Source organism: Numida meleagris, chromosome 5, assembly GCF_002078875.1.
Source record: "Numida meleagris isolate 19003 breed g44 Domestic line chromosome 5, NumMel1.0, whole genome shotgun sequence".
NCBI classification, from domain to species: Eukaryota; Metazoa; Chordata; class Aves; order Galliformes; family Numididae; genus Numida; species Numida meleagris.
Window position 1 is genome coordinate 56618814 of NC_034413.1, and position 20569 is coordinate 56639382.

General features: G+C 62.5%; 2 protein-coding genes across 4 annotated transcripts; one reads left to right on the forward strand and one right to left on the reverse strand.

Annotated features, from left to right (window-relative positions):
* Positions 1722 to 9862, reverse strand: WNT6 (Wnt family member 6). 2 transcript variants are annotated; one of them, XM_021400204.1, is made up of 4 exons: positions 9665 to 9862; positions 4660 to 4880; positions 2781 to 3082; positions 1722 to 2408 (listed from the first exon to the last, which is right to left on the reverse strand). In XM_021400204.1, exons 1-4 carry the CDS (start codon positions 9739 to 9741, stop codon positions 1947 to 1949), a joined length of 1062 nt encoding a protein of 353 aa, XP_021255879.1. In that variant the 5' UTR covers positions 9742 to 9862; the 3' UTR covers positions 1722 to 1946. The 2 variants fall into 2 exon arrangements, with proteins under 2 accessions (XP_021255879.1, XP_021255880.1); XM_021400205.1 differs by having other exon boundaries at positions 4660 to 4875; positions 9665 to 9800.
* Positions 16023 to 20380, forward strand: LOC110400531 (sterol 26-hydroxylase, mitochondrial). 2 transcript variants are annotated; one of them, XM_021400468.1, is made up of 9 exons: positions 16024 to 16285; positions 17890 to 18080; positions 18252 to 18451; positions 18523 to 18720; positions 18832 to 18995; positions 19157 to 19323; positions 19626 to 19707; positions 19775 to 19975; positions 20075 to 20380. In XM_021400468.1, exons 1-9 carry the CDS (start codon positions 16061 to 16063, stop codon positions 20198 to 20200), a joined length of 1554 nt encoding a protein of 517 aa, XP_021256143.1. In that variant the 5' UTR covers positions 16024 to 16060; the 3' UTR covers positions 20201 to 20380. The 2 variants fall into 2 exon arrangements, with proteins under 2 accessions (XP_021256144.1, XP_021256143.1); XM_021400469.1 differs by lacking the exon at positions 19626 to 19707 and having other exon boundaries at positions 16023 to 16285.

The following is a 20569-nucleotide window of genomic DNA, read 5'->3' on the forward strand; positions in this document are numbered from 1 at the left end:
AAAAACTTTCCTAAAAAGCTTTTTTTTTTTTTTTTTTTTTTTTTTTTGCCAAAACAGTCTGGTTCTGGTCTCTGTCCAGAGGGGATTTTTTTTCTCCGAGTTTGATTGAATTAGTCTGTCCGGCTGTTTTCAACTCGAGCAACTGAAGGGAAAATTGTGCTCTTCCCATTTGAAAAACAAATAAAAACGAAGCCATTAACATCGCAGCACTTGGGCAGTGTTGTTATTATTTTTAACCAAAATACTATAAACTTCCCTTTTTCCCTGGGGAAGCTTTGTAGTGTACACTACCCAGCACCAAGATCTGGGATCATTCCCCTCCACCCCCCCCACACCGCATGATCTTCCGTACGCAACCAGCCTATGCCCACCCCATACATCCCCATGCACCCCCGGACCCCCCCGGCCGGGCCGTGGCTCCCCCTAGCGGCCGCCCGGCGCCACGCAGCGCGCCCCGCATCCCGCGTTGCCACGGCGATGGCGGGGATGCTGCGGGGGCTGTGGGGGTTTTGGGGGGTGTCTAAGGGTCTGGAGGGGGTGAGGATCTAGGGAGTCCTGGGGCACTTCTGGGCGCCTGGGGGGCTGCTAGGGAGATGAGGGGTCCCAGGAAGCTGGGATCTCCGTTTTCCAGCTTCTTATCCCTCTTTGGGGATTTTCAGCCTCTGGGGCAATGGCAGGAAGGACACAGGTCAGATCCCATACAACAATCTCTTGCCTTCCGCAGGCATCCAGCCCTCCAGTGCCATGCGCGCTCAGCCCATTGTGGGGAAGCTGAGGCAGCGCCCAAGGAAGCAGGTTGCAGAAGGCCGGGATGGAGCCAAGGAACACTGCTCCCAGCCCCAGCACAGCCCCTGCACTCTGACATCTCCCAGCGAGTCACCATTCAGAGCAACTGGGACAATGCAGAGGAACAGCAGCGGTGACACAGAGCTAAGATACATGCAAACAAACACATGGGGACAGGGTCACCGACAAACGCATGCTGACAACTTGCCATGCACTCGTGGACATGCACGGAGCCACGTGGGCGAACCTTTTGCACACACACGAGGTTCTCACACACACAGCAGTGGGTGTGTGCATGGAAACAGATGCCCACGTGCAGCCATGACCACGCGTAGGCGTGCAACCTGAGCGTGCACACTGCAGCTGCCTGCTCACACACGCAACTTGGCACACACACCCATGTGCTTCAGGGCCATGCGTGCGGCTGGGAGTTCCCGGGAGCCCCGCGTGCCGCCCCTCTGCCGGGGCCAGGAGGGAATTTCCAGCTCTAAAGCTGCAGTTGACAGATGTAGATGCTCCCGCCCCAACGCTCCCTGGGCCAAGTTAATGGTTCGTCAGCACCCTGATTGTTGTTTGATGGATGGGGCGGGCAAGGAGCATGCCGCCGGGGTCTGCTGGTGGGCATCGCTGCTGCTCCTCTCCCCGTGTTTGCCCAGCAGAGTATGGGCTGCTCAGGTTCCCCAGCCCTGCCTGGCTCTGTGCCGCCCAGGTGAGGCTGCACGTGGCCCACGGCATGCCAAGCGAATGCCTCGCATGCCACCAACCCCACAGTGCCAGAAGCGCCGTGTGGGGCTCTGCCATGCCAGGCCCTCCAGCAAAGATAGCTGGAGATGGAGTGAGAAGAACAGAAGATGCCAGCAAGACGCTCGAAGCCCATCACTGCGGCATCCGGGCGGGTGGCGGTGCCTGCTGTGGAAAGGCAAGCAGAGGGCACACCGGCTTTAAATAGCTTTATTAGTGGAAGCTCTGCGCTGCAGCCCCGCTGCGGGGCCGTGGGGATGCTGGGCAGCGTCCCCACGCTGCAGGGACATCCAACCGCAGAGCTGGGCTCACAGTCCCCTAGCCCATAAAGTCCCACTGCGTCATCTCTCCGTGTCCCCGTGCCCTCAGCACCGTCCTGGGGGCGGCCCCCCAAGCGTCCTCGCCCCGCGGAGAGGCCGTCAGACGCAGAGGCTGAGCTCCTGGCGGACGGAGCACTTGCGGCACTGCACCACGCAGCACCAGTGGAAGCGGCACAGACAGTTCTCCTCCAGCACCACGGTCTCGTCACGGTGCCCGCGCCCGCAGCACAGCAGGTCACAGCCGCTCGTGTCCATGGCCGTGCTGTTGCAGACGCGGCCCCGCGTGCCCAGCGAGCCCGTCTTGCGGTTGGCCGAGCAGAAATCGGGCGAGTCGGCCGAGTAGATGAGGTCCTGCTTGTCTGGAGGTTTGATGTTGTCGCCCACCGGGATGAGGGTCTTCCCGTCATTGCCCCCCATCACTTTGAAGGCACCGTTGAAGCGCTCGAGCAGGCGGTCGCCCACCTCACGGAAATGGGGCATCTTGCGCCAGCAGGTGCGCAGCGTGCAGGAGCCCGAAAGCCCGTGGCATTTGCACTCTGTCCTCATGTAGCTGCGCACTGCCTGTGGACAGACGGCAGCGCTGAGCCCCTGGTACTCCCCTGCTACCCACATCCCAGCATCCCTGCATCCCTACATCCCTGCATCTCAGCATTCTGGCATCCCAGCATCCGTACCTCCCAGCAACCCTGCATCCCTGCATCACAGTATCACAGCACCCTGCATCCTTGCATCCCTGCATCCCTGCATCCCTGTATCCCTTCATCTCTGCATCCCTGCATCCCCAGTCCAATGGTGTAACCCTGGAGATGATGGACTGGGGGGCTCCCAAAGGACTTCCAAACCATACTGGGCTCTGTAGGGATGATGCTCTGTGCTTCACCCAAAAGAGAGTAAGGTGATGCTAAAGAGAGCAGGGAGTGCACGGAGCCTTACCAAGCGCCCAGCCTCGTTGTTGTGCAGATCAATGAGTGCACGGATGTCATTTTTGCCCTTCTTGCTCTTGGCGTCCATGAACTGCTGCGACTTCTCGTAGCCAAACTGCACATCGTCCCCGCAGCCCCCCCATTCCCAGGCCGTGCCTTCGGTGCCCGGCCCCGCTGTGGGCGAGGGGGGTGCCCGGCTCCGTGTCAGCTCGCAGCCACACTGCAGCAGCTCGCCCATGCTGCAGGCCTGTGTGATGGCATGGCTGACACCGGCAGCTGTGATGGCGTACACGAAGGCTGTCTCCCGGATATCTGCAGGGGAACAGAGGGGGACAAGGTGCGAGGTGACAGTGAGGATGCCATCCTGCCTGCTCTCCCCCTATACCCGCTTTGCCATGGGGTGCTGCCTGCCCCCCTCCCTGCTCCAGCGCAGCCTCCACCCCGCAGGATTATTTATTATTAGTATTTGCTCCTGTCTCTCTCTGCTCCGGGACACAAATTCCAAGCATCCTTCCCCTGCCCGGACCTGCCGCTCGCAGCCGCAGCCAGCGGGGGATTCTGGCAGCGGGGGTGCGGCGCCCTGCTGGGGGGCTCACGGGTTACCCTGTGCCAGGTGGGTACCAGGGCAGGGCTGGCAGGGGGTGGGGACACATTTCATTGGGGTGGCATGGGGACAGAGAGGAAGGGGGTGGCAAATGTGGGCCCTTTTGCAATCCGTGTAGAGAAGGAGAGGGGACTTAGGGAGGTGCTTTGGGGTGGTCACTGGGGTCACCTCTGATAACAGACACAGGGACACAAAGTCTCCTCATACCTATGGCAAAATTTGGGGTTCTCATCCTGCCTGGGGCCTCATCCTGCCAGGAGCAGCCCCAGCATCATAGCTGTGCCATGCCCCACGCACACTCTGACCCACCAACATACCACACGTGGTGGAGACGTGTGACACGTGCTCACGGTGACCCCATCTCTGCACACGTGCACATCTGCTCGCTCACTGCCAACCCCAGCAGCTCTCAGGTTGTCCCTCAGCCCTGCACTGTCACTCACTCCCTCCAGCTGGGACACAGCTGGCCAGGGGATGTGTCCTTGCAGTGCTGCAGGGGAGTGCTGTGTGGTGCTGAGGACGGGCTGGGGAGGGAAGGACAGCGCACGTGGCCTGCAGGAGGGCTGTTTCCACATCCCGCACCCTGAAATGCTCTCAGAACTGGGGGGCTCTGTGGGAAGAAAGGGAACTGGGCACATCGATGCCTTTTCAGCTGCGCCACCCAGGGAACAGCTGTCCCTTCTGCCCCCACTGGGCAGCTCCAGGAGGAGATTCCTGGTCTTGCACCAGCATCCCCGCTCCCCCCAGCACAGGGACTTATGTGGGACTGTTGCCCATGGAAGTGATCCTGCCAGCACAGCACTTTCCCCTCCTCCTGACCCCTCAGCCCCATGCCCTGGTGTTGGTGTGGTGGGGTTGGGTTAGACCAATGGATGGGTTTGGCTCATCCTGCCCTACAGCCACGCCTCAGGCACGGGAAGTGCATGCAGAGGTGATGCCCCAAGGGCAGGACAAGGGGTTTGCACGGTCTGGGCACCTGTGGGGCCACCTCCCACCCAGGCCCCCTCCCCTCCCCACATAGTGGGGTCCCGAGGGAACAGTAAATCACTGCCAGACGAGGGTGCATTCTTGGGCTGAGCGCAGCCCCGCGCTGTCTGGGAGCATCGCTAATTACTTCATTACAACACAGGGAGACATGTCCCGGCAGTGTGGCTGCACCACAGAGCTCTGAGCAACCCCCTCTGCATGCACACCCGTCTGCACACTCCGGCTCTGCCCCAGCTGTGCCAGGAGGTGCGAGGCCCGGGGAATGTGGTTTCTGGGGAGCTGAGAGGCTGGACCTTACCCTGCTGCAGGATCTTGCCGAAGTACTTGCTGTGGCTGGTGCAGTTCCAGCGGCGGAAGCGAAATTGGTACTGGCACTCCCGCACGCCCAGCTTGGTGCCCTTGGCCACCTCCTGCACAATCTCTGGCTCCAGCTGGCACAGCTCCGCCTGCTTCCCCGCCAGCCGCTTCGTCTTGCGGCAGATGCTGTTGGGGTCCATGACCAGGGGGCTCCCCACTGCCCTGCAGGAGGGACAGCGAGCAGAGCAAAACCAGCACCGGGCATGGCCGGACGCACCGCCGGGGACACCCAGCACGTGGGGGACGCTGATCCCTGCAGAACCAGCTGGGAATGGGGCAGATCCCCAGCTGTGGGGCTGGAGAGTGGTGCTGGCTCTGCTGATCCCAGCGCGGGAGGGCAAGTCTCAGCTGGGGCCCTGCCAAAGGCAGCTCCTTGCCAGCACAGCTGGAGAGCCACGCACGCATCTCGGGCTGCAAGGCAAAGCCTGAGCACAACGGCACGCCGCCGGCTACAGAAATTCCTGTACTTCCCCAACACATTTTGCCCAGAGTGCCCTCATGCAGCTGCACAGCTGCCGGCACCGTGCCCCGTGCCCTGTGCCGGGGTGGGCGATGGCCCAGCGGTGCCGCAGGCACGGGGCTGGCACGCCACGTGCTGACAGCCTCCTGTCCACGCTGCCCATCCCGCAGCACCAGGTGTCTCTGGCTGGCACGGGGCCCTGAGCCACCTGAATTGCAAAGGGAAGCTGCTGTGCCCCAGTGCTGTCCCATCCCTGGCACTGTGTGCCATCTCTGTCCCCCTCCTAGAGTGGAAGCTCCCAGGCCATGTTTTTGGGTGCAGCCCTGCTTGCTGCTGAGCACTGCTTCCAAACCCAGACAAGCCTTTATAGTCTGGCCAAGCCCCAGGGGCTCGAAAATCACAAGACAAATCTCTGTCTTTAAGTATGTCCTGGGTTTCCTTTTTTCTCTCCCTCTCTCTCAGCTTGGGGGCTGTGTTCGGGACGCGGGGCTGCAGGAACCACAAAGCCCCTCCTAAAGCCTAGTTTTGGGGTGGCAGCTCTGTGCAGGCTGCCCCTGCCCCACACCTAGTCTGGACCGGGCTGACCCATCCCTGAAAAAAACAGGGACAGAGGTTGGGATGGTGACATTTGCAAGCAGGGCTGGGTGTGGGTTGACTTGTCCTCTCAGCCAGGAAAACTGAGCCCTAATTCTTTACCTGGGGGTTTCAAGGACTAAAGCAATACAGAGCCTATGAACCCTGCCGCCAGCAGAGAAACTGAGGCAAGCCCATGGGCCTGATGGGGAGCTCGCAGCCCACAGCTCAGTGTCCTTTTGCTCCACAGGCATCTCTGCTAAGGGGTGGGCAACTGGGGAAGCATCATGGGACAACAGTGCCCGGCTGCCTCCTAACTCAGCTGCAGATGGGGAAACTGAGGCACGTGGGCAGCCTGTCCCATCCAATCCCATCCCGTCTCACCCCGTCCCGTCCCGTTCCGTCCCACCCCACGATATCCATGTGGCCATTCAAGCTCCCGTCCCAGGCTGGGAAGGCTTGGCTGGCTGATCCACTGGGGTGGGGAAGAAGAGGAGCTGGGGACGGGACTTTCATTAAGTGAGGACTCTTTGTACATCTTATAAAAATGATGCGCGAGCCCTCGGGCCCTCAGATCAAATGCTGAACTGCAGCTCACCCCGGCCGTGCCGGATCAGAGAGGCCGGCAGGATGGGGAGCGCTCGGCCCCAGCGGCACCGCGGGGGTCCCCACCCCTGCCGCCAGCCCCCGGCCGACCCAGCGAGGCGTGGGGTGGGCTGCCTAAGTCCGGCACAATATTAATTTCCGCTGGGCTCTGCTTTTTCGTGAGGGGAGGCTGCCGGGAGCCCGAGAGCTGTTTTGCTTTGTGGGGCTTGGGGGGGGGGGGAGACAAGGGCAAGAAAAATGCTGCCAAACTGCTACTGCTTTGGCAAGGGCTCCAGCGCGGGGCCCAGATCTGCCTGAGCTTGTCCTGCTCCAAGGCCTCCCGCATCTACAATTAAGGTGCCCCACCTCTGCCGCCGGGCACTCCTCCCCCTGCCCTGGCGATGGAGCTGGGTCGCCAGCATGCCCCCCCCAGCCCACCCCGGCACCTCGGTTCTGCAGCCCCTCACCGGGCTCGCTACCCCTGCAGCATCCCTGTGCCCACTGCAGGAATGGCACATAGTGGCAGCTCTCCAGAAAGCAGACTGCAGTGATTTCTGCAGTACTTCCTAGCAAGCGATTCAGCCCCCATCGCCAAAAGGGGAAAATGAGGCATGGCAGAGGACCTGGACCTGCCCCACAAAACTTCCTCCCCATTGACATGCAGTTGCCACTCTGTTGGCTCCCAGAGCCTGTGCCCAGGGATGCTCAGGGAGCCCAGGGTGCAAGCCCTGTTCTCAGAGTGACGGAGACTCCAGTCCAGTTCCCAGCCAAAATCATAGACCGAAGGGCCTGGCATGAATCCACTTCACCCCTCAGGCACTCTGAGCAGCGTGCAGTAGGGCTCCAGTGCAGGGCACTGTGCACAAGGGGAGCCTGTACCGTCCTGTTTTGCAGATAGGCGATGGAGGGATGCTCCAGGAATGCTAAGGCGCACCTTGGTGATGCACTTGGCTTCCCTGGTCCTCCCCGACAGTGTATGTTCCTGTCCCACCAACCTGGGGCTGTGCTACCGGCATGCAGTTTGGAGCAGGGGCATGGGAATGTCTCCTAGCAAAGAGGATGCTGGCAGTGCTTTGGGTTTCAGTGCACAGGACGATGTGCTTTTCTAAGAAGGAAATGTGGGACCGTGCTGCAGGCTGGTGAAGGCACAGCCTGCCTTGCACCCATGTCTCCATCCCAGCTCAGGGCTGCAGCAACCTGTGGTGCCCAGCCAAGCCCCTGCGCCCAGAGGTGTTGCTGCACCTGCTTGGAGAGAAAAGAGCTGTGGGATGTGAGCTCTGGGGGCTGAGTTCCTGGAGCATGCACCCATGGATGCGGCGGCCACAAAACTGTGTCCAAGCCTGGAATATCTTGGGGTGGGAAGAAAGGGGTGTTTGCTCAGCATGGCTGCCCTGAGATGTGCTGCAGGACAGGGAACCCATGCTGGGCATGCCGGGGTTGGGGCATGCCTGGGATGGCCCACAGGCACTGGGGGGCTGAGGGCAGCTGCGTGGCGGCTGTGGGTCATCGGGCTCAGCAAGTGACTCATGGTGCTCACCCAAAGCATGCCAGCCCAGCAGCCTGCCCTTACAGGCTTGGCCCTGCTTCATGCCAGTGTGGTGCTGGCTGGGTGGCTGAGCATAACAGGAGGCTGCTGGTGCACGGAGCCCACAGTGGGGCGGCTCTGGGGAGAGGGACAATGAGCCCTATGGCAGGGTACAGCAGGGAGAGCCCGTGAGTGCCAGCAGACAGACCAAGGCACTGCAGGTGTTGGGGATTCTTTTCTTCCTTACTCTGATGCTGAGGCTATTTCTCTTATCTCCTGACTTTGCTCACCCCAAAGTGCCTCTAAGAACGACCTGGCCAGGCTTGGGGGGCTGCAGGTGAGAGGGAGCCAGCAGCGTGGGAGCAACGGTGACACGTCAGCAGGAACAGCTGTGTGAGTGGCTGGGGGCAGCCACGCGGGCTGGACACAAGCGCAAACCCTCTCGACCAAAATCTTGCCCTGAGTATGCCTCGGGCTCCTAAGACCACAGCCCGGTGCGAACTGAGTGCCCTGCAGCGCCGGGTGGCACAGCTTCCCTGCTGACACCGTGCTCCCCTCTGATTGCAGAAGGTCTGTGTGCCTGCCCATCCCTCTGTGCCCCGCGCCTCTCCTCAGACACAGGGGCACAGGGGCAGGGGACGAGCACGCCCGGATCTTCAGCGATCCCTCTGAGGACGCCCGACTGCAGTGAGGATGCTTTCTCTCAGCCCTCAAAGTTCTCACGCAAAAGCGTAACGCCGAGACCCAAACGCACGGGGACAGGAGCAAGGAGAAGCTCTCCCACCGCCACCAGCCCCTGGGACGGATGCAGGGACAGCCTTTTGCGTGCGCAAAGCAGCGGGCTGAGAGCGAGCCAAGGAAATAACGCAGCGCTCAGCCAGCAGGAGGGAGCGTGCCCTGGGATGGCGCAGATGTCCGGAGGCGAGCGGTGGGGAGCAGGGAGCGTGGCACGCACCGTAGCCTGCCGGGGCTTCCTGCACCGGAACGCCACGACCCGCTTTAACCCCTTCCTCAGCAGCTCTGCCAGCACGACGCTGCGGTGCCGGCACCATCCGTACCCACCGAGCCCCCCCCCCACCCCCGCCTCCTGCCCCGTGCTGGTGGAGGGGATGGAGCTGCGGAATAAATCAGTGCCGGGCGTGCAGGGGAACGGGAGGGGAAAGGCTTACGGAGAGCTTTATTTTAGGGGTCAAAAGAGTGTGACAATGTGGAGACGAATAGCCTCAGATAATGAATGATAGCCCGGACGGCACGCCGGGGAGCTGGAATCTAAGCACTTAAAACCGGATAAAGACAGGCTGGGTGAAATTCTTAATAGATTTAAATAGTTCATGTTTCGACAGATACCTGGGCTTTCCGAGGCTGGGTCCCAGCTCTGTAATGAATCCCCCACCCCCTCCGGGATCCTGCGAGGCACCGTCCCTGCTGCCTTTGATGAAGGCACCATTACAAACGGGGGTTTTGTCCCCGCTGCGGCCAGGGGACACCGTGGGGACCCTCGGGCTTTTAATTAAAGTTGACTTATTGGAGGGGTCTGAAGGCCCCTCCCTGCCCCGTAGGCACTCAGCGCTCGGGGTGCGGGGAGAAGCTGTGGGGGAGAGGCCTCGTCCCCAAGCTCCCCGCAGCACTGCCCCCCGACACTGGTTTTTTGGGACCCCAAACCAGGCAGCGCACACCCCATAGGATGGCTCTGCCCCACCGTGGTCCCCACCGAAGCGGTGACCCGAGGGCTCGGTCCCTGATCCAGCGACACTCTCGGAAATCCCCCTCCTAGCCCGCCCCCCCGGGATGCCCTATACTCACCACCAGAGCCCGATGATGTTGGCGGGGCAGAGGAGGATGAAGAAGAGCCCCAGCTGGGTCCGAGAACGGGGCAACATCCTGCCAAGGTTGGGGGGCAGCCGGGAGAGCCGAGCCCCCTCCGAGCCCCCCGGGAGGGCTGCGGGGCTGCCCGCTGCCTCCCTCCGCCAGCCCGGCGCAGCGGGGCCGGGGGGGGGGGGCGGGCTGGGCAGGCACCTCCGGGCGGCTGGAGCGCGGCGAGGAGGCTGCTCCGCAGAAGGAGGAGGAGGAGGGACAGGGCTGCGAAAGCATCTGCCTCCGACAGGGAAACCGGAGCCCGGGGGGACGGACAGGGCGGGCCGGGCGGGGGGACTCCGAGATGCCAAGCGCAGATCCGTGCACGCAGTCCTTGGGCACGGCGTGGGCACGGACGGTGGCAGCGGCTTGCCCGTCACCACGTCCCTGCTGCTCTGCTTGGCACAGCCCTGCCCGGGCTCCTAAAACTGCCCTGCCTTGTCCAGCCTGCCCTCAAGGTGCCCGCTGCTGCCTGCACCTCTGCCTGGTGCCCACTGCCCACGCCTGGCAACCCTGCACTGCCCCGGTTTGCTCTCTCCAGCATGGTCTGCCTGGCACAAACCTGGCACTACTGGCATTGCGTCAGGCTGTCCCAGCTGGGGACAGGTGACAAGAGACACCCCAAAGCATCTCTCAGCACCCAGCTCCACTTCTCCTCTGCAGAGTCACCCCTGGGGCAAAGGGGTGATGGGGCAAGGAGCTCCCCAGGAGCGAACAGAGCAGGGAAGGAGCAGGAGAGGGGCGTGGGGGGGAGCAGCTTTGTTAAGGTGATCTCATCTCAGGTGCAGCTGGGGCCGGGGAAGGCAGCCACCATCGCGGCTCCAACCATGCAGCAGGACCTGCCCAGGGCAGGAGGCATGTGGAGGGCTGGGGAGGGAGCAGGGAGCCATGACAGAGCTGGAGATGGGATGACCAATGCCCATAGGCTGCTACCTCAATTTTAAGCCCCTCAGCCAGCCTTGGGAACAGTTACCCAGGGTTCAGCCCAGGCTCTCCTCGCTCCCTCCATGGGGACGCAGACCTGAGCTGGGCACTGCATCTGCTCTGCAGCATCCCTGGGGTCTTTTGCTTTCAGCCTCTGACCTCCATCCCACCTGTCCCATGAGTTCCTCGTTGCCTTGAGTTTAGGGAGGACTCACTGATAGGCAGCTCCTGGGAACGGGACATCCCTGTTGAGGCTGACACTGTGCTGCAGTGACACACGGCTCATCTGCTGCCGTGTTGAAAATGCCTGTTGTCCCCCGCCCTGAGCTCCCCACTGCCTTCATCTGCACCGCAAAGGGAGCGCGGGGCAGGTGAGAAGCCTTTATCTGATTTCCTAAGGGCAGAAAAATCCCTTTGATTTCATCCCGAAAAGGGGGGCCCGTCCCGACAGCAGGTGCGCGCCTGGCACACAGCGACTTGCCTTGTCACGTCCCCGCTGCCGCGGCCAGGCATGGGGAGATCCATCCCCTGTGGGGCTGGGGGGCGTGAGGCTGGTGATACACCATTCAAAAGGGGAAACTGAGGCACAGTGATGCTGAGACCCACGCAGGGAGCCATGGCAGCATGCAACCCCGGGACTCCTCCTCTGCACTAGGACCCAAAGGGCCCCATCCTTTGGGGGACCACCACTAAGAAGCAGCCCTCTCTGCCACGGCCAACCCTTTGTCTCAGCCTTCCCTCGCCTCTTGCAGCTCGTCCCCCCCCCCCCCCCCTCCAGCTTTTGTGTTATTACAAATTATAAAACAATTTTTTCCTGCCGTCCCGCATTCTTCTACCTCCTGCAAGAATTTTAATGTATTTATTTTTGCTATCAGGGGGAAAGCGCAGTGTTTCTCGGCCACCCCCTCCTGCCCCCCCAGCCCCGGTCCCACTTGGCCACTGATGGAAATTAATAATGGGAGGTGCTGGAGGGACGCAGCTATCCCTACACCCCGTGCAGCAGAGATGGGGGGCCCAGGTGTCCCCTCTGCTGGCTGTGGGTCCCCAGGTGGTGATGCCATGGGCTGCAGAGGTACGTGGGTGCTTCGGGGTCCAGCTGCGGGGTGTTGCAACTGGGCCCCCCCTAGCCACAACCGGGGGGCCCAGGGGGGGAACAGAGGGCACTGGCCCTCCCTGCTGCGGGGAAAGTGCGGCCACTTCCAACCCAAACAGTGCGGCGCGCAGCAGCCGCATACTTTCCCAGCATCCCTCCCCGCCTTCGCTCCCGAGGACATCGGTGATCAAACCCGGCCTGGCCCCATCTCCCGCTCCTGCAGTGAGGTCATCGCGCTGTGTTTGTGACATCCCGGCGTCCCCATGGCAGCGCGCTGTGATGTCATCAGCCCGAGGTTGCGACCTCACGGCGGGAAGAGAATGATCTTATTAAAATAACACGGTCCCCTTCCGCGGACACGGGGTAATGATGTGTAGGGGCGGGCAGGCACTGGGGGGGGACACGGGGGCTGCATGGGGACAGAACCAAGCCCACACATTCACATCTGTGCACACTGCACTCCTAGGAATACCTCAGTAAGAGCATCTCATCCCTGTGTGACAATATTTTGAGTACCCATGGGCCCAGAGATCCTCACTGACTTCTGCTGTGGCTTTGGGAGCCCCCCAGAGGTTCTCATTGCTGGGGTGCAAGTTGCTTCTGACCCTCCATTGCCAGCCTCAGGGATCCCTGCACCAAAAGAGTGAGAGCAGCTGGACACCAGACAGAGGGTCCAATGATGGATGGAATGGTGGGGGGATGGAGGAGTGGATAGATGGATAGATGAAAAGATGGATGGATGGATGGATTGAAGGATGGAGGGATGGATGGATGGATGGATGGATGGATGGATGGATGGATGGATGGATGGATGGATGGATGGATGGATGGATGGAAGGATGGATGGATGGAAGGATGGATGGATGGAAGGATGGATGGATGGATGGATTGAAGGATGGATGGATGGATGGAGTGATGATGGAGTGATGGAAGGATGGATGAAAGGAGGGAGGGATGGATGGAGGGATGGACGGATGAAAGGAGGGAGGGATGGATGGAGGGATGGACGGATGAAAGGAGGGAGGGATGGAAGGATGGAAGGATGGATGGATGGATGGATGGATGGATGGATGGATGGATGGATGGATGGATGGATGGATGGATGGATGGATGGATGATGGGCGCAGCACTCCTTTGTGAGCCCCTGTGGCTCTGGATGCTGTTTCTCTTTCCCAAGATCCTCGGTTACATGCAACAGCAGCAAAGATCCAGCTCTGCCTTGGGAGAGACAGGAACATCCTTGTCCCAGAGGGAGAAAATTTGTCTTTCACTCTGAGCAACAACTTGAGGAGGGCCTGACCTTGTGCTTTTGAGCAGCCCACACTCAGTGCTAGCACAGCCTCCACTCTTCACACTCCATAGGGAAAACCAAGCCTGGGGGGTCCAGCAGAGCTGAAAGCACCCCTCCCCAGACAAATGTAGTGCTGGGGCCGATCTTGCTCCCCCAGCTCCCTGTGCACCATTCTGCTCAGTTCAGGGAGCGCAGGATGCTGCCCAGCGGCAGGCCAGCAAGGACGCACATGGCTTGGGCTGGCTGGGAGCAGTGCCGCTGGGAGGGGATGTCCTTGGGCCCCTGCGGGCCGTAAACATGATGTCATGTGGCAGCGTACACAGCCCGCTCTGTGCACGGGTCCCCCAGTGGGCTTTACAAGTCCTGCGTAGGAGGAATCGACCGTGGCCCACAGCCAAGGGAACTGCAGTTGGGAGATAAAATCAGGTTTGCTCTGGGCTGGAGCAAACAGCCTTTTGCAGCAGGAGTGAGGGACAGAGAGAGGCAGCTGGATCAGGGAGCACCCCCCACCTCATAGGGCTGTTGGGAGCCGTGGGGAACAGAGGTGATGGGGAACCAGGTCCCTTGCCCGACGCCGGTCCCAGGCTGGAGAGCTCGGATCCCTTCACGCCCACTTGACTTAGAATAACTCTGTAGGCACTTGAAGGCACTAATCAGCCCGGCCCACTTGAGAGCAGCCCAGGCTGCCTCCCGTCTCCCCGATAACAGCCTGCCTGTGTGCCCGCCGCCGGCCCCAGGTCTGCTCCAGCCTCTGGCCCCAAAGCCTCTGGGGCACGGAGGTCACTGCGGATGCTGAGCCCTGCACAGCTGGGCTATCCCAGTGGTTGGTGCAAAACTCAGTTCTAAAGCAGATGACCCAGATCTAGGACGTATCCCCTTCCTCCTGGATCTCCCTTGTCCCCCCTGCCAGCTGCCCAGCCCCACTGACCCCAACACAGCCTGTGACTCAGGCGGTGACAGCGTGGTGACACACAGCTGACGTGATGGCCATCTCCACATACAGACATACAGACTATTGATGGTTCTGGAACCCTTTCTTGCAGCCTGGGCTTTCCTGGGAGTGACTCAAGGGATGCCCTCCCATGAGACATCCCCATCTGTGCGACTGCAAAACGGGGTCAGCGGATGCAGCCCTGGGAAAAGCTTGCAGCCGATGGGTGACACTGCACAAGTCACGGAAAGAAGCTGCAGCCAGGACCCACCACGTTGCGAGCAGCACCCAGTGCACAGTGTCCGGTGGGTGGGGTGGGGTGGGATGCTTGCAGGGGGACGGAGAAGGGCAGCGGACCCACAGACCATCCCCACGGATAAGCACTGGGTTGGCTCTCCTGCCTCTGCCTCACGTGCCCCTTTCCAGCCCCTCTCCAGTGCAGGGACACTCACCCCACCCAGCGAACTGTCCCGCAGCTGGAGGTGCCCCGGGACCCCCACAGCATCCTCCTGCTGGAGATGTGTCACGGCCCAGCCACTTCCTTTTGGAAGTCCCCACCGGGCGGCCTGACTCACCGCCCCTCTCCTTCCCGCATGGCCTCCCCCGCAGCCCTGGCTGCCATCCCCGTGGCTTCGGGCCTCCCGCTGCCACCGCTGCCCGCGGGTGACTCACCGTGCACCCCCCCGGGCTGGGAGCGGGGTGAGCGGAGGAGCAGCGCTGGGTGCTGCCGCCCGGGGGTGTCACGGCTCGGGCTGCGGAGCGGGACCGGATCCCGCGGCGAGGAAGGGGCAGCGGGGCTGAGCGCTGCGGTGGGAGATGCGGGAGCACAGCCTAGCGGCTGCCGGGGCTCTCTGCACCCAGACCCGGCGCTGGGGTCTCCCCATGGGCTGGGATCGCCCGAGAGAAAAGGTGGGCACAAAGTACCCCCGAGAAAGGGGCAAAGCAGCCCCAGCAGGACGGGACAGGCGAGGCCCTGGGGAGCTTCCAAACTGGGAGCTGGCTAGGAGCCGCCATCAGATGGCGGCAGGCGCTCACACTTGTGTGTCCCGTGTTCCCGGTGCCGGCTGGCACGCAGCTCCCGGCCTGCAGCATCTCCAGTCCCCGAACAGGGCACATCAGCAGCCTGGAGCCCGGCCTGGGACATCCCGTTCCCGCAGCCGGGACGTAGTGAGACAGGGACACGGGCACCCACTGGGTTCCGAGGTGTCCGCCCGTCCTGGGGACAAAGTATCTCCCTCTAGGACCTTGAACCAACCGCGCGATAAGGGTGGTTAATGATCAGCACCGGGACGTCCCAGCCAGAGGCACAGCACCTGGAGCAGGGCAGGCACCCGAGCACAGCAGTGCCCGTGGCCCATGGCCCTGGTGGCAGTGCCAGGCTGACCATGTCCTGGACACCACTGCAGTGCTCCCCCATCACCGTGGCAGCCACAACGGGCGCACCAGGCTCCCCCATTTTGCAGCCCCATCAGCTCCACTGTGGGGTGGCTACACCCTCCCTGAGCTGCCAAACCTTGTCGCAGAGAGGGATGGATGGATGCTCAGGGCAGCCTCAGCTTAACGACGCCTCTGTCACTGTCCCTGTGTCCTGGAGACCTTCCCAGATAATTGCAACAAAGGACCCTCTAGGGTTCACAGGAGGTTCCAGAATGCTGCAGGAGATACACGGCAGCAGGGACAAGGATGCGCAGGGGCAAAGATGGGAAGAAAAATGGGGCAGGAATAGGAACAGAGAGAAATATGGCGATGGGAACCGGGTGGGAACAGGGAACGACGGGTGAGGGATTGAGATAGCTAGGACAAGGACACGGACCGGGCAGGCCGAGAGGGACAGCCACCCCAATCGGTGCACGGCGCTCAATGTTTGCTGCACGGCGCTCGGTGCGCAGCAGCCAGCACTTAGTGCCCGTTGCCTGCTGCACGAGGCACACACCGCACCGGGAACCTGCCGCGCATCACCCGCTACCCGCCTCGCGTTGCCGCTGCCCGGCTCCCGGCGCCCGCTTCCCAGCGCCGGTGCCGCCCCCTCACCGCCCCCCGCACCGCCCCCGGTGCCGCCCCCCGCACCGCTCCGCACCGCCCCGTCCCGTACGCTGCCGACGGAGCATGGCGGGCCCGAGTGGCGGGGCTCGGCGGCTGATGCTGCCCCTACGCCTCCGCCCGCCGCCGCCGATCAGCCCGGAGCCGCCGTGCAGGACCGGCAGTTCGGCGGCGGCGGCGGCGGGGCCGGCGCGGCTGAAGGGACCGGAGGAGCTGCCTGGGCCGGGGCTGCTCAGGACTTTCGTCTGGCTCTTCCTGCGCGGCTACCTGCTGCACACGCACCGCCTCCAGGTGCCAGGGGGGGTCCAGGGGGGTGTGGAGACGAGGGGATGCGCTGGGGGTGCGGGAGGGGAGTGATGCTGCGGCGGAGGTGAGCCGGGGACCGACGTGGGGTGAGCCCGGAGTGACCGCGGGGAGCCGGGCGTGGGCAGCGCTGGGGGTCGGAGCACCCCGCTACTCCTGGGGAGATGCACGGAGAGGGGCACCGAAGGGTCCCGCCCGCTGCCCCCAGTCCCTGAGTTGTGCACGGCAGCACGGCGTCTTGGTGTCTCCCCAGAGGCTGCCTGCAGGATCCTGGCACCTCGAGCTGGTAGCACTGGGGTTAAATGTGGGGCGAGTGGTGCCCGGGAAAGCAGAACATGAACAGGCAGGGGTGTTTGTTTCCTTCTCCGAACATTTCCTCATACGTCGGTTGAAGCAAGTCAAGGGTTTGGCTGGCTGCAAGCCAGGCAGCATCCGTTCTCCGGCCGGGAGCTCCGACCTGCCACGTCCAGGAGCTGAGTGCAGGATCGGGATGGCAGGAGCACAGGATGGAGCCTCCCCGCACCACGGAGCAGCGGGCACTGCTGCTGGGGAAGGGACTGTCACAGGGTGGCAGGGGTCAGGGAGCGGGCATGGGTCACTGCTGCTCCACAGGGCTCCAAGCACGGCCCAGCTTTGCAGGCAGCTCCGGAGCTGCCTTCCTTGGATCTCAGCAGCTTCTCCCAGCTCTGCTGCCCAAGGCCTGCATTGTGTTGGGTTGTGGCCGTGGGCACCCGATGGCGGAGAGGCTTTGACCCTAACCCACAGCCTCCTGTTCCCGGGGTGACCCTAACCCGCAGCCCCCTCTTCCTGGGGTGCTGCCTGCAGCACTGGGGCGGCCGTCCCTCCCCCTCCTGCTGCCACCACGCGCGAGGAACGTCTGTCTCCTGGCGGTGACGAATCCAGATGAATCTGGGCTCAGGCTGAGACGCAGTCACCAAGGGAGATTGTGCCACGTGCATCCCCGCAGCCAGGGGGAATGGGGACCGGGGCTTCCCTGTAGGGTGCCCGCAGCTCCCCAGCTCCAGAGGGGCTCTTGGTGCTCAGCAAGGTGTCACACACCCCCTGGAAATGTCCCTGTGGATGGCAAGGGGGTGCTCAGCTGACCCCGAAATGGCTGGGGTACTGGTGCTCCAAGAGGGCCATGGCTTTGGTGGGCACGGGGTTAGGGTTAGGGTTAGAGTTAGGGTATGAGCACAGCACAACTCCGAGCCCAGAGAAGGACCAGTGCTGGTGGATGTCCCCTGGATGGCCTTGTGTGGCCCCGATGCTGTGCCCAGCGCTGATCATTAACCACTCTTATCGGCGCTGAGTTCAAGAGCACGGGGACTGTCCTTGGGTTTAGCAGAGTGTGGATGGGGTGATGCTGTGGATCTGCTGACAGCCACCACAATGGGCCTGCATCTTCCCAAAGCCCTGTGCACGGCACTTGTTCCTGCCCCTGCTGTCCCCTCTGGTCTTGTCAAGGCTTTCCCTGCACCTTGGGGCGGACGATGGATGTGCCAGTCCATACCACACACCAGTCTGTGCCCAGTGCTGAGTGCTGCCCCCTGCCCTGACGTCCCACTCACTCCGCCTTGCCTTGTGCATTGCAGCTGATGTCTCGGCGCATCTATGGCCCCATCTGGAAGTCAACCTTTGGACACTACCAGAACATCAACATCGGGAGCCCAGTGGTGCTGGAGCAGCTGCTGCGGCAGGAGGGCAAGTACCCGATGCGGAGCGACATGGCCCTATGGAAGGAGCACCGGGACACACGACGCCTGCCCTACGGACCCTTCACTGAGTGAGTCCGGCCCCACGGTGATGTGAGGTGCGGATAGGAGCTCCCTTTGCTCCTTCTGCCCCAAGCAGATGAGCGTGGCCACAGTGGGTGGACGGATTGCCAGGGATCGGGGTGGCACGGTGCAGGACGCTCCCATGGATTGGGGATGCACTGAGCCCCATCCCCGTGCAGGGAAGGGGAGCGCTGGTACCGCCTGCGGCAGGTCCTCAACAAGCGGCTGCTGAAGCCCTCGGAGGCGGTGCTGTACGCAGATGCCATTGGCGAGGTGGTGTCCGACCTGATGGTGCGGCTGCGGGACGAGCGGAGCCGCAGCCCCTCGGGGGTGCTGGTGGGGGACGTGGCCAACCTGCTGTACCGCTTCGCCCTGGAAGGTAGGGGGGCCTCGGCCCCGCTCTGCTCCCCCCGTCCCCGCGGGGCTCTGGATGCCGCCTGTCCCCCACAGGGATCTCCTATATCCTTTTCGAGACCCGCATTGGGTGCCTGAAGCAGCAGGTCCCCGCCGAGACCCAGCACTTCATCGATTCCATCAACCTCATGTTCAAGAACTCCATCTTCGCCACTGTCCTGCCCCGCTGGAGCCGCAAGGTGCTGCCCTTCTGGGACCGCTACCTGGACAGCTGGGACACCATCTTCGCCTTTGGTGAGCCGTGGCGGTGGGGTTGGACCCCTGCAAACCTGAATGGGGAGCAGTGATTTTGGCCACCTGGGGTTCACCACTCGCTATGTCAGCGTCGGGTGTCCGTCCCCACAGGCAAGAGGCTGATTGACCGGAAGATGAAGGAGCTGGAGGGGCACGTGGAGCAGGGCAAGGAGGTCTCTCAGGGCTACCTGAGCTACCTGCTGGCCAGCGGCCACCTCAGCCTGGACGAGGTGTACGGCAGCGTGGCCGAGCTGCTGCTGGCCGGCGTGGACACGGTGAGGGCCACCGGCGTGTCCCCAGAGATCTCTGTGTTTTGGGCACGGGCAGGGAAGCAGTCAGTGCAGACCCCATACCCCACTTTGCCACCTATCCGCTCCATGCCTCAGTTTCCCCATGCTCACTGCCACTCACCCTTGTTTTCCCTCTGCACCCCCAGACCTCCAACACTCTGTGCTGGGCCCTCTACCACCTCTCCCGGGACCTGGGCATCCAGGAGACCCTGTATCAGGAGCTGAAAGCCGTTGTGCCACCAGACCGGTTTCCTGGTGCTGAGGATATCCCCAAGATGCCGATGCTCCGGGCTGTTATCAAAGAGACGCTGAGGTACCACCCCGTTCCACTTTGGGTTGGGGTGAGTAGAGCTGGATCGGGTAGGGATGGGTTAGGACAGCCCATTCCCCAACATGAGGGTATGTGCTTAGGAGGGAACCCAGGGAGTGGGATGTGGGAGCATTGCCCAAGGTGCAGGGCTGGCTTACAGCCCCTAGGGGCCACATCCAGCCAGCCGCCTCCTCCCTGGGGACGGAGATGGAGCTGCCAAGCAGCAGGATATATTCCCCCTGGTTCCTGCCTCGGAGTTGGCTGGGTCCGTCTCCCACAACACCTCTCCCCCTGTCCCGGCCCAGGGTGTACCCCGTGGTGCCCACCAACGCCAGGGTCTTCTATGAGAAGGACATCATCATTGGAGACTACCTCTTCCCCAAGAACGTGAGTGGGGGCTGTGCTGGGGATACCCCACGACATCCAAGGGCATTAACCCCTTCTCACCCCACAGACCCTCTTCGTCCTGGCGCACTATGCCATGTCCCACGATGAGACCTACTTTCCCGAGCCGGAGCGCTTCCTGCCCCAGCGCTGGCTCCGGGGACACGGTTCCCCCCACCACCCCTTCAGCTCCATCCCTTTTGGCTACGGGGTCCGTGCCTGCGTCGGCCGCCGCATTGCTGAGCTGGAGATGCACTTAGCCCTTGCCAGGGTGAGTGGGGTCTTCCATCCCAGGAAGCCCACCCTGAGCCACGCTGGCTGCCCTGGGGGGATCCCGAGGCACTGCTGCCCTTCTGTCTGCCCCCAACAGATCATCCAAGCCTTCGAGGTGCGGCCAGACCCCCGCGGCGTGGAGGTGACGTCTGTGTCCCGCATCGTCCTGGTGGCTGACAAGCCCATCAACCTGGAGTTCGTTGCTCGCCCGGGGGCCCCCTGAGCTCAGGGCATCGCTGTGCCTTTCACACGCCACCAGGGGTGCCCCATCCCGCCCCATACCCAGGAGCCAGGGGGCGCAGGGAGGGGTTTGCAGCCATTGGGTGTTCTTTGTCCCGTGATTGTGTCGCTGCGTGTGGAGCTGTGCCTGGGGTTGTGCCTGAATAACTGACCTTGGCCCCAGCCCCTTCTCTGTGCCTCAGTTTCCCCCCTCCTCACAGTACAGGGCTTAGCTGCCGGCGGGAATTTGGGGTTTAGTGGTGGGGTTTTAGGGTTTGTGTGTGGTGCCAAGGGATGGAGCCAGGTGACCCTACAGGGCTGGGTGCTGGGACCACGTCTCCTGGCAGCACCGGGACTACAGTGCACAGGGGAC

Excerpts from the sequence above, each read along its gene's own strand:
- WNT6 (XM_021400204.1), bottom strand. The coding sequence starts at position 9,741 with ATGTTGCCCCGTTCTCGGACCCAGCTGGGGCTCTTCTTCATCCTCCTC. Across the intron at positions 4,881-9,664 it reads AACATCATCGGGCTCTGGTG|GGCAGTGGGGAGCCCCCTGG; the intron begins GTGAGTATAGGG and ends TCCCTCCTGCAG. Across the intron at positions 2,409-2,780 it reads ACAACGAGGCTGGGCGCTTG|GCAGTGCGCAGCTACATGAG; the intron begins GTAAGGCTCCGT and ends GTCTGTCCACAG.
- LOC110400531 (XM_021400468.1), top strand. The coding sequence starts at position 16,061 with ATGGCGGGCCCGAGTGGCGGGGCTCGGCGGCTGATGCTGCCCCTACGC. Across the intron at positions 18,452-18,522 it reads GTACCGCTTCGCCCTGGAAG|GGATCTCCTATATCCTTTTC; the intron begins GTAGGGGGGCCT and ends TGTCCCCCACAG. Across the intron at positions 19,976-20,074 it reads TGCACTTAGCCCTTGCCAGG|ATCATCCAAGCCTTCGAGGT; the intron begins GTGAGTGGGGTC and ends TGCCCCCAACAG.